A 12,495-nucleotide genomic window follows, 5' to 3' on the forward strand; every position below is an offset into this window, starting at 1 on the left:
TTTCCGTATAGTTTTTTAATAGCTAAAATTTAATTTTAACATATTAAATTAATCTAATCTAATCTAATTTAGTCTCGAAGATTAGCTAAATTGACTTTTAAAAAAAAAAAGAAATATCAATTATTTTGGAAGGGAAGGAGTATATGTATAATAAAATGGAAAGCATGGCGACTGACATCAGTGGCGGAGCCACATAGAGTCGAGGGTATTCACCCGAACCCCCTCGGCGAAAAAAAAATACTATTTTTACAAGGTTAAAATTATTTTTTATGTATATATAGTAGATGTTGAACCCCTGCGCTTTTTCGTATGTTTACTTTTTTATGTTTTGAATCCTTTCGATAGAAATCCTGGCTCCGCCACTGACTGACATACCAACATGAGTGCATTATCTATTTGATATGCTTTTCTCAGATTTTCTACGAAATTGAAGTCTATGGAACCTTTCAAACACTCTTGTCATTTCATTGGGTAGCAGTCATGTGATTGCATGAGCAGCCTATAATTTTCACAATTTCCACTGTATTTCTGGTTGGCAGTTTAGGTAATTAATCGGCAAGTTTGCGTGGGAGCTGAACCAGCTGAATGAACATCATTGAAGGCCTGTGTACATTAAAAGTAGTCGTCATCATCATCATCATCACCTAAAAAGCATATCCAAAGGATGATTCTTACTTGGCATTGTATTAAACCCAGTCGGGATCCTATTGAACAAGCTATCACTTGAATGCGCCGCCTATGTTTTACGCATATAATTCCTCTGTTTTTATGTTAAGTAAAACTCCTCCTGTCTCAATTTACGGTGCATGAAGAGATATACTACAAAATACGAAAGTCAAAATATTTAAATTTGATAATGAATTGAGGTGTAGATTCTTTAAATATTCTAAAATAAAATTTATATATTTGAAAGCTATTTAAAGTTTATGCTTCATTTTAGTTATTTTGTAAAATCTTCACTCAAATAATGTCCAAACGCTTACAAAATATTCAAGTGTTTTCTGACTGCTGCTAGCTCATTGGGCTGTACTCAGGGGCAGGAGATTTTTAAAGATATTTGTGGCCGAAGGCAAAATTCTGATACGAGGCCCTAAATCAAATAAAACATATATTTATATTTGTGTGAAATTTATTTTTATATTTGTGTGAAATTTATTTTTTAGTCTTTTGAGATGCAAAGTTATGAAATTTTCTTAAAATTCATTTTTATGCCAATAAATTTGGATTTTTTCTTTAGAGTTACTCAGGAAAATGAAAACTAACAAAAATATATTAATAGCTCTGTAAGTCACTATTAATCATCTTAAGGTTAAAAAAAAAAAAAATTATCATTCTTTTTATGGCTTTAATTTTTTCTTTAAAAATACTCAAAATACAAAAACTAACACATATGGTGCCTAAGGCGTATGTCTTAGTGGCCTTAAGGTAGAGATGCCCCTGCTCAGTGGAGAACAACAGATTATTCACTTTACGGTGTTCCAACCACTAGAGGATCTTTTGCCCATTATCTTATTCCCTCCGTCCTAATATTTATATAACACTTTTCGCTTTTCGAAAATCAATTTAATTAAACTTTGAAACAAAATTGTATTAAAATAATTCAATATTTTTAAATTAAAATTTATATATTTGAAAATTACATGAAAAGTACTATAAGTTATAACTTTTTGCATACATCTTAAAATATTGGTCAAAGTTCATATAGTTTGAATCTCACAAAACGAAAAATATCACATTACTCGGAGAGAGAGTCATTATTATCTAGCTATATTGTATTCAGAAGGAAAGATAAAACGAATCTAATGACATTACTGTGACCAAGATAAACAATGTATACTGCTGCATGTTGCTAATTTGATCTAATTAATCTGCACTTCTGAATGTAGTGATTTGCTAATTAGTTTTTTTTCTTGCATGCGTAAACAAAAATTAAGTTGATTAATTTTTGCTATCAAGTCGGGTTATCAATATAATTTTGAAGCATACATTTTTTCAGTGTGTTTCGGGAAGAAAATGAGAAAGGGTCGTCGTTTGTTGACTGTATTAACATAATTAATCCGTGGGTATGGAACGATCCTTGGTAGGGAGCACTTCCCCTCAAATGGGGCCCTACGCGGCGCAAATCCGGATATAATCGAGCTTCAATACAGATACCGAACACCGGGCTAAAAAACCAAAAAAAAAAAAAAAAAAAAAAAAAAAAAATTAATCCTATCATAGATTCCACATAAGATATTATAGTGTTTGACCAACGGTATACTACATAACTGCAATATTTGGTTGGTAACATGTCAATTAAAATGTGAAACAAAAATAGATGTATTAACAAGACAGGAATAACCAATTAAAGACAAACATAATTTTAATGTGAATAATCCATGCAGAATAAACAACAACACAACATGGCCAGTGTCCATGTAGAATAATTTCTTCATTCGTCCAAAAAAGATTGTCTTCGTTTGACTTGACGAAATTTAAGAAATAAAGGAAGAGTTTTGAAATGTGTGGTCCAAAACAAGCCTCAGATATTTATGTGGCCGTAAATCATCTCATAAAGTTAAATTGTTTCTAAATATAGAAATGTGTCAGTCTTTTTGGAATAAATTAATAAGGAAACTAATATGTTAAATTGTCTTACTTTTCTTATTAGTTTATCCCAAAAAGATTAACACATTTTTATATTTAGAAACAGTTTAACTTTATAAGATGATTTACAACCACTCAAATATCTAAGTCTTATTTTGTACCACACATTTCTAAAGTCTTACTTTATTTTTTAAATTCCGTGTCAAGTCAAACTAAAACAATCTTTTTGGGACGGGAAATATTTCTTTTACACTTTTCAAATTTTTTAGTCTAATGTTAGAGACTTCAGACTTGCATATCAACGTGAGTGCAACTTATGAGCGGGAGATCCTTAATTTGTCTGTAAAGTTAGAGTTGTTTAGTATGGGTTTAACTTCTATAAACGGCTACAACAGGTTAAAATACATTGATATGCTTGCACTGACAGTGTATTAAATCCCTTTAGTATTTTAATTTAATGAATTTTGTCCTAATATATAATACAGCGATTTGATATAAAGAATTCAAAAATGGATTCAACTCCTTAGATATTGAGGCAGTAGACTGATTGGTTGATCTATAGATGCATGAGATGCAATTGTAAATGTAAGAAAGAATAGGAAGAGAATATTTTTCTTAGAGAATGCTCAAGCTGTATTAGGCTACTTAAGGCCGCTTGAGATGATTACAATCGTCAATTACATCTCGATTTATACTACTCAAAAAAACCAATTCAAAAGTCTTGCACAAATAACTAGATACATGTATCACAAACTTTTAAAAGATTTCTTAAAAAACTAAAATATAATATTGAAAGACTAAATGATATTCTTGAAACAATAAAAAACTCCTAGAAAACATAAAAGTCAAGGATAGTATCTTTGTGAATGCATTAATTCCAACACTCCCCCTTAATGCATTTGCTTGACAACTCCAATGCGTTCTCGAAGATAGCAAAACTTTTCTCTAGGAAGTGCTTTGGTGAAGATGTCAGCAAGTTGTTCTCCTGTCTGGCAATAATGCAACTGAATTTCACCTTTCTCTTGTGCTTCTCGGATAAAATGGTACTTGATGGAAATATGCTTCGATCTTTCATGGTTGACCGGATTCTTGGCAATGGCAATCGCTGATTTGTTATCACAATACAAAACAGTCCCTTCTTTTAGTTTTTCACCAATATCTTCAAGAATTCTCCTAAGCCAAAGCTTGAGAAGTAGCCTTAGCTGCTGAGACGTATTCTGCTTCGGCAGTGGATTGAGCAACAACACTTTGCTTTTTTAACAACCAAGAACAAATGCTTGAACCAAATAAGAAAGCATAACCAGACGTACTCTTCATGTCATCTATACTTCCGGCTTACCACTATCGAATAGCCAATTAAGTCCAAATCTCCATCAAATTTGTACGTTATCCCATAATCCATTGTTCCTTGCAAGTAGCGTAGAACACGCTTTGCGGCCTCCAAAATGCACTTGGCTTGGTTCTTGCATGAATGGATAATAAACTAGTAGCAAACATAATGTCGAGGTCTTGTTGAAGTAAGATATAGCAGGGCTTCCAATCAAGCTCCCGTAAAGTGAGCTATTAGCTTTCTTTGCTCCATCATCTTTTCGAATTTCTCGTTCTTTGCTAATGGTATGGCCACAGACCTGCAATCCATCATTTTAAATTTTTGAAGAATACTTTTAGTATACTTCTTTTGAGAAATAAAAATTCCTTCTTTCACTTGAGAAACTTCAATGCCCAAGAAATAATGTAGCAACCCAAGACCACTCATTTCATAGGTTTGCATCATATCTTGCTTGAATTTCTGCATCATCTTCAGATCATTTCCTATAAAAATTAGATCATCCACATAGAGGCAAACAGTGACAATGCTGCCATGTTCTTGCTTCACATACAAAGTGGCTTCGCTTTTACTTCTCTGAAAATTATTTTTCGTAAAGTATGTATCAATTTCATTGTACCAGGCTCTTGGCGCTTGCTTGACCCATAAAGAGCCTTTTTTAGCTTTCGTACACCTTCTCTTCTCCCCCTTGAACAAAAAATCCTTGAGGTTGCTCAACATAAATTTCTTTATCAAGTTTTCCATTTAGAAATGCAGACTTAACATCAAGTTGAAAAATCTTCCATTTCTTTTGTGCAGCAATAGCAATCAAGGTTCTAGTTGTCTCAAGACGTGCAACTGGAGAGAAAATTTCGTAGAAATCAATACCTGGCTTTTGAGTGAAACCTCTAGCAACCAACCTTGCTTTGTGCTTTTGAATTTCTCCTTCTTGATTGAGTTTGATTTTGTAAATCCATTTTAGACTTACAACTTATCTTTCTTTGGGTACATCCACAAGCTCCCAAGTATTATTTTTCTCAATCATCCAAATTTCTTCTACCATGGCTGTCTTCCAAACATCATGCTTTATTGCTTCCTCATAATTTTCTGGCTCAATACAGGCAAAGTTGCATCTTTGATAGATGTCACTCAACATTCTTGTGCCTCTTGGAGGTGGTTCTTCATCTTCTGGATCTGAGATTTCTCCCCCTTGAGGGACATCTTCCTCATCCTCATCCTCATCCTCTCCTTGACTTGACACATTTAAAGAAATGATAGAAGTATTCTCCACCTTTTTATCTTTCCAATTCCATGCTGTTTTTTCATCAAAAATGACATCTCTACTAACAACAAGTTTGTTAGTTTTGACATCGAGAAGCCTATAGCCTTTTGTCACATCACTATAACCAAGAAATATACATTTTTGACTCTTTTCATCCAATTTTGTTCTTTTTTCAGCAGGTATATGAGCATAACAAATACATCCGAAAATTTTAAAATGACTTACAGAAGGTTTCATTCCACTCCAAGCTTCAACTGGTGTCTTATCCTTCAATACCTTTGTCGGGCACCTATTGAGGATGTACTGTTCTCGTATGTATCGCTTCTGCCCAAAAATATTTTGGCAGCCCTTTCTCATTCATCATCGTTCTGGCCATTTCAACAATGGTTCTGTTTCTCCTTTCAGATACACCATTTTGTTGAGGAGTGTACCCTACTGTAAGTTGCTTCTCAATGCCTTTATTTTTGCAACATTCTTCAAATTCTCGAGTTGTGTATTCACCTCCTCCGTCCTTGCGAATGGTTTTGATCTTTGACCTTTTTGCTTCTCAACAAAGGCTTTAAATCTCTTGAATGTAGCAGATGTTTCTGACTTTTCTTTCAAGAAATAAACCCAAGTCATTCTTGAAAAATCATCAATAAAAATTAGAAAGTACCTTTGGCTTCCCAGAGATGGAGTTTTCATTGGTCCACAAATGTCTGTATGGATTAGTTCCAAAAGTACACTTGCTCTCCAAGACTTCCCTTTTGGAAAAGACTTTCTATGTTGCTTTCCCATAATACAACTTTCACATGGATCCACCTCAGTATGTATCTCAGGAAGGCCTTGCACCATGTCTTTTTGCTTGAGAAGCTTCAAACCATGAAAATTCAAGTGACAAAACCTTTTGTGCCAAAGCCATGAATCATCTACAACTTCATTTTTGAATGCATTGTAATGAAGTTGTAAAGGAAAGTTTCTTTTTATCATCTTTACTTCAACAATGACTTGATTTGGCTCAATTTTATCATAAATTCTACAACAATTATCTCTAAACACAAAAGAATAACCATTTTCCATGAGCTGACCAACACTAAGCAAATTTTTTTCCAAGTCAGGAACATAAAGGACATCATGAATTTGCGTACCGCTCCCTTTTCTATTGATCGAAATGGTACCTCTACCTTTTGCATCAACTAAGGCTCCATTCCCCATTCTCACTTTAGAAGTGATGCTGCGATTAATTGAGAGGAAAGCCTTTTCATCTCCAGTCATATGATTGGTACAACTTCTATCAACATATCATTCATTGCTTTTTGCTGAAGCATCAGATTGAGAAACGTAGAAAAGGTTCTCTTCCTTTTCTTCCTCTTTTCCTTCACAGAAATTTACTTGCTTCTGTTGCTTGTGCCTGCAGTCCTTCTCAATATGGCCAAACTTTTTACAAAAGTTACATTGGGGCTTGCCTTTTGTGCCACATTTTTACGCATTATGATTAGTCTTTTTGCAAATTTTACAAAAAAGACTAGTACTTTTCTCACCATTTTCTTCAACCTTCTTAGTAGAGCCATCACGATCCTGCTTCTTTTTTGGATTGTACTTCTTTTTTTGTTGATTCTTTGAGAAATTTTGAGAATTCTCATTGGTTCTGGACTGGAAAGCCGTCTCTTTGGGTTGATTCTCACAAAAAAACTTCGCTTCTCGTGTGCACGAAACGATCCAACTAGCTCTTTGATGGAAAGCTTAGAAAGATCTTTCGTCTCCTCAGTGATAGCAACAATATACTCATACTTTTCTGCGACACTAATTAGAATCTTTTTCACAACTTGTTGGTCAGAAATTTCATCACCATGATTTCTCATTTCATTAAAAATATTCATGACTCTTGTGCAATATTCATTGATTTTTTCAGATTCTATCATCTTCAAATTTTGAAACTCTCTTCTAAGAGTTTGAAGATCGATAGTGCGTACCTTTTCGTCACCATACACGTCAGCTTCCAGAGACTCCCAAGCTTGCTTTGCAGTCTCACAAGTAGCAATTTTTGCAAAAAATGCTCTTGAGACTCCCATTTGAATTTTGCTCAAAGCCTTTGCATCTTGACGACGCTTAGCCTCAAGATTTTTCATCTCTGCTACTGAAAGTTCACCATCGTCTTCTGGCTCTTCATAGCCATTTGCAACAATAGTCCACAAACCTTCAGCTTTTAGATAAGTTCTCATTCTTATCTTCCAGTATTCAAAGTCATTTCCATCAAAAAATGGAGTAAGAACAACTAAAGAATCAACACCATCATTTGTTTTAGATGCCATAAATTTTTTTTGTTCACCTAACCCCAGATTAAGAACGAAAACTGCTCTTGCTACCAATTTGTAAGAAAGAATAGGAAGAGAATATTTTTCTTAGAGAATGCTCAAGTTGTATTAGGCCACTTAAGGCCACTTGAGATGATTACAATCATCAATTACATCTCTATTTATACTACTCAAAAAAACCAATTCAAAAGTCTTGCACAAATAACTAGATAGATGTATCACAATTCACTAGATACATGTATCACAAACTTTTAAAAGATTTCTTGAAAAACTAAGAGATAATATTGAAAGACTAAATGATATTCTTGAAACAATAAAGAACTCCTAGAAAAGATAAAAGTCAAGGATAGTATCCTTGTGAATGCATTAATTCCAACAGTAAATACTGAACGTTTTGAGAGAAAGATAGGTACTTTTGCTGAAGAGGAGGAAGCTGAGAGTGGAAGTGAAGAAAATGGTCCAAAGAAGATCAGATTCAGTGTGGTGTACCTAAACAACAAAGATCCATACTATGAAACTCTTGTGAAAAAGTCACACTCAATATTTATGGTAAAGTTGAACAATTATGTTCTTTCAAATTCTTTGGTAGGTTTTATGCTTTTACTTTCCCCTGAAAGCATGTTTGATAAATATGTTAATTAGACTATTCCAATGAGCTTTGCTAGATGGACTGGCATAATTTACATGAAGAGAATGAGACTGGTAAATGGGAAAGGCAAGGAGTGGCGAGTGGACATAGTACATAAAGGCTGGTGGGATTCACATAAAAGTAGGATGGGCTGAATACCGAACACATGACAAGATAACCAATGGTGACACTTGCCGCTTCAAGTTTATTCAGGGAAATGGTGGTACTAAATACTAGTAATATTTTACAGGTTCAAAACATCTCCAAACCCCTTTCCTTGCACTAGCTACATGCATGTATTATGGTTTCTCTTCGTTGCATTTTGGCGCGTCTTTGTATGGTTATTTTTATAATCCGTGGTATCTTGCTTGTCAATTTTGTTGAATAACAAGTTAAAGTGGCATTGGATTTTAATTTTGTGTCTGCTCTTGAAAGAATTTAGCTTTGTGGTTCAAACCTGTTCTATTTTGGTTTACTGAGGAACCAAATATGTTTCAACTAAATTCCTTATACATCATGTTAAAGCTGAAGCTTTTACCAATAATTTCTGGTTATATCTGAGAATACTCAAGTCTAAGAAGTCCTCTGAACTTATTTGCAATATATAAAAAAAGGATACAAGATAAATCAAGAGAATGGAACTTTTTCTGTAGGAACCTCTTCGCTTCAGGGAAATTTTTGCTTGAAGGTTGCAAGATGAATATGCTAAAACTGCCTGTCAATTTTCGTTGAAGATTGAGCCCACTATTATATCTGCTTTAAGTCGCATGAATAGTTGAATAACTAAGATATTAAAGTAGATTGCTAACACCAACTCTATATAGATTCAAAGAATGTCAAAGAAGAAACATTCAATCAATAATCGGAAAAAAAAAATAAAAAATTCCCCCTTATTTTCAAGAGGCAGGAGAAAAAGAATCCAGTCCAAACTTTCACACTAAGTCTCTGCATCTTTGGTTAGTAGTAACAGAAACAAGAAGCTACTAAGCTTCCATACAAAGGCTACGCCATAATGCAACCAGGAAATACTCATGCATCTATGTAGACAATCAATTGCATGTTAATACATAACTAGTTGAAACAGTCATTTGAATTCCTTTAGGCAAATTAAGGATGACATTTCTTTTTTGGGTCCCAAAACTCCCTTCGAAAAGGGTGGAACAGAAAGCTATCCCAACTTCAATAGGGAGCATATATCAACAACAAAGATATCTTACCAGCAAACTAGACAATTAGCAAGAGATGAATTAGATGGAAATCCATATACTAGCCAGGAAGGACTAACACCTAGCTGAATTAGGATTAAGAAGCATCAGAGTATAATGTAAATGAACTATTGAGCTGTACAAACAGCTGCTCTAAATGCAACTTTAACCCCCAAAATAAAAGCAGAAAAATTGCAAGTGTTATACTGTTAAAAGAAGCCATGTATAGAAGATACTACTCAAGCTTCCTCCCCAATTTCCTCATCCATTAAAAACTTGTTCAATCATCATCCTCCTCTTCCTCATCAACCTCGGACATTGACTTGGCAGATTCCTTTTCTTTGGAACATCCAGCAGCTACTCCCTTGTTATAATAAGCATCCCTCTTCTTGAAATATTCCTCCATCCTTCTCTTTGCCTCTGCCACATACGGAGCTTTTTCAGCATCAGACAACTGTTTCCACTTGCCTCCACCAGCTATACTGGCAGCGGCCACAGATTTAGTTTTTGAATTCTCCTTCTTGAGCTGCTTCCTAAACTCCTTCATGAAAATTAAGAAAGCACATGCAGGCCTCTTGGGTTTGTTAGGATCCTTGCAAGCCTTCCGTCCTCGCCTTACATAGAAAGCACTTGCAGGCCTCTTAGGTCTGTCAGGATACTTGGAAGCCTTCCTCACTTCTTTGGCTTCGGGAGATTTCTTCTTCAAGCCGAGCACACATTTACATCCTATCATGATGAAGCCTCCAGGGTTGAGAAAATGAACCAGAGAGACAAACAAAGAGATATGCCCTAGATTCTTTGTGGCTCGAGGGTGAGTGTATGCGGGCTGAAAGGGAAGGGATAAGAAGGGCTATGGGGGAGGGACTCAAAGGCAATTTCATACTCAATAGTCACGATGATATGAGTCCTTAACTAGGCTAAAAAAGTGCTTTAAGTTATACCGAAATACCAAACTTAATAAGTAACAAGAGCAATTAAGACATAAGTTGGTATGATCTATATGCATCATTGTTTTCATTGTGACTGCCATAGAAACATACCAAAATTTAGAAAGAGGTTGACCTTACCTGGATGTGAATAGCATGGATTTCCCCCATCTTTAGAGCCACTGGGTGGGTCAACCCTCTTTTTCATGCCGAGCATGTTATCAGCTTTGACATCAGATTTACCTGCTTTCATAATGAACCAGAGAAAGAGACAAACAAGGAGGTAAGTCCTAGCTTAGTTGTGGTGCTGTGAGGTACTAAGAAAGGCTCAGGGAGAAACACTAAGAGTCTATACGGATACTTAGAGTCATGATAATGTACAAGTCGTTAACTAGGCCAAAAGAGTCATTAAACAAGTTATACAGAACTAGCTAGCAGACTTAATACAATTAGTTGGTATGATCTAGTATGCGTCATTTCTGTTTCATTGAGTCTTGTGCATGAACAGATAAACTGGAAACAACTAAAGATACCAAATGTATAAAGGGGTAGACCAATAGCGGATCTACGTTGAGAGGTATGGGTGCTGAAGCACCCACTGAGTTTGGCCAAATTGTGTTATATATGCATAAATATATTTAAAAATTTATATGAAGTGACCATGAGCACCCATATTTAATTCTAATCATTCTAAAACTTATACTAAAATCAGTAAAGCACCCATTACTTATAAATTCTAGATCTGCCACTGGGGTCGACGTTACCTGGACGTGAACAGCACGGATTTCCCCCATCTTTGGAGCTACGGGTTGGATCAACACTTTCTTCCTCAGAATCTGATATATCGATTGGCTCTTGGCTGATCCATTTTAACTTACATGGCTGATCCTCCTCAGAAGCTTCGATGTTCTCTTCCTCCTCCCCTTCCCCTTCGTCTTCAGAGGAAGAACTGAGTTCCTCAAAAGGTAGCTCCCCAGGAAGGTTTCCAGAATGCTTCTTGGAGTAGAGAATCACATGGAACGTAAATTTATCAATGAGAAAGAAGAGCAAAAAGTCCCCTATCGCCAGCTTGTGATACACCACAAACTGTGCCCATTCTCCTTCACATATGAAGTAATTGGGCTTTTCTTTCTTTATTCTTGCTTTCCACGAAATCCCAGCTGCATCAGTTTGGAGTATGCAGCTCTTAGCCAACATCTTCTTGTGTTTTTTCACAAACTTAGACGGTATTAGCTGACAAATAAGATTAGCAAAACTCAGATTTAGACCTCAACAAAAGAAAAAAAAAAAAAAAAAAAAGCAAGAACACACTAAAAGGAAAACTTACTATTTTATCCATAAAACCTTCTTTAAGTAGATGGATGCGAAAACATGGATGCCTGTTGGGATCCACTTCCATTTTGAGAATGGTAGGAGAAAGCTAGGAAGTAAATGGATGGCCTATGCTCTGTCAAAATAAACATGAAACTCAAAAATCAAACAGAAACATATGATTTATGCGATGTAAATCATATACAAGATGAGGCTAAAACAGTAAAGAATGGGACTGCAGGGTGAAGTAGCATTTCCTAGACCAACTGTTGAAAGATGACATTTTTTTCAGCAGACCAAAACAGTTGAGTAATCAGCTAATGACAACCAATGTATTAGTAACCTGGGATCATTATTTCTGTGCTTTTCTTATACTTTTACTGTATCAACTGTAAGAGAATAAAATCAAGTCAATTAATGAAAAACTGGACCACAAAAGATTGTATTTTTCTCTCAGACAAAAGAAGCCATAAAAATGTACTACATTGAAGCTTAATGCTTATGTAAAGCTTTTTCCATTTTTTTTTGCTTTTGACCAACACCATTAAGAAATTGCATGCAAGCAAGATACATAAACAACATAAATAATTTAAGAAAATAAAAAAAGAAAGAGAAAACCCATGGTGAGGAGTAAATAACAAAATATTCAGAAGAAATCAATAATAATAAAAAGAAGAAGAAACCACAATCCTCACAACAAAAGACATTGAATCTCAAAAGAAGAGTCCCAAAATCCCTGTTAAAATAATCAAATCAAAGCAGATCCTAAACATGAAGCTTCAGCTAAAAAATATATATTTTTAAAGAAATAAATACATTGAAAGCAAGAACATTTAACAATGAAAGAAAGGAAAAAAAAGAAGACAAATGGTCTGAAAATCCATTTAAGGACACATATGAACATGTATGTAAACAAAAGATTACACAAAAGTTGAGACATACCGAGAATAGTTTCTA

The 12,495-nt window shown here is 34.8% G+C and overlaps 2 protein-coding genes across 2 annotated transcripts; both read right to left on the minus strand.

The window, feature by feature from the left end:
* Window positions 1-8,866: 8,866 nt before the first annotated feature.
* LOC132048008 (high mobility group B protein 2-like) lies at window positions 8,867-10,192 on the minus strand. The gene has a single exon (XM_059438957.1). It carries the CDS (start codon window positions 10,032-10,034, stop codon window positions 9,582-9,584), a length of 453 nt encoding a protein of 150 aa, XP_059294940.1. The 5' UTR covers window positions 10,035-10,192; the 3' UTR covers window positions 8,867-9,581.
* An 11-nt stretch (window positions 10,193-10,203) lies between these two features.
* LOC132048007 (B3 domain-containing protein REM9-like) lies at window positions 10,204-11,454 on the minus strand. The gene is made up of 2 exons (XM_059438955.1): window positions 10,992-11,454; window positions 10,204-10,470 (listed from the first exon to the last, which is right to left on the minus strand). The coding sequence occupies exons 1-2, from the start codon at window positions 11,422-11,424 to the stop codon at window positions 10,316-10,318; spliced, it is 588 nt and encodes a 195-aa protein (XP_059294938.1). The 5' UTR covers window positions 11,425-11,454; the 3' UTR covers window positions 10,204-10,315.
* Between the last annotated feature and the right edge of the window lie 1,041 nt (window positions 11,455-12,495).

This window comes from Lycium ferocissimum, chromosome 2, assembly GCF_029784015.1.
Source record: "Lycium ferocissimum isolate CSIRO_LF1 chromosome 2, AGI_CSIRO_Lferr_CH_V1, whole genome shotgun sequence".
In the NCBI taxonomy this organism is placed as follows: Eukaryota; Viridiplantae; Streptophyta; class Magnoliopsida; order Solanales; family Solanaceae; genus Lycium; species Lycium ferocissimum.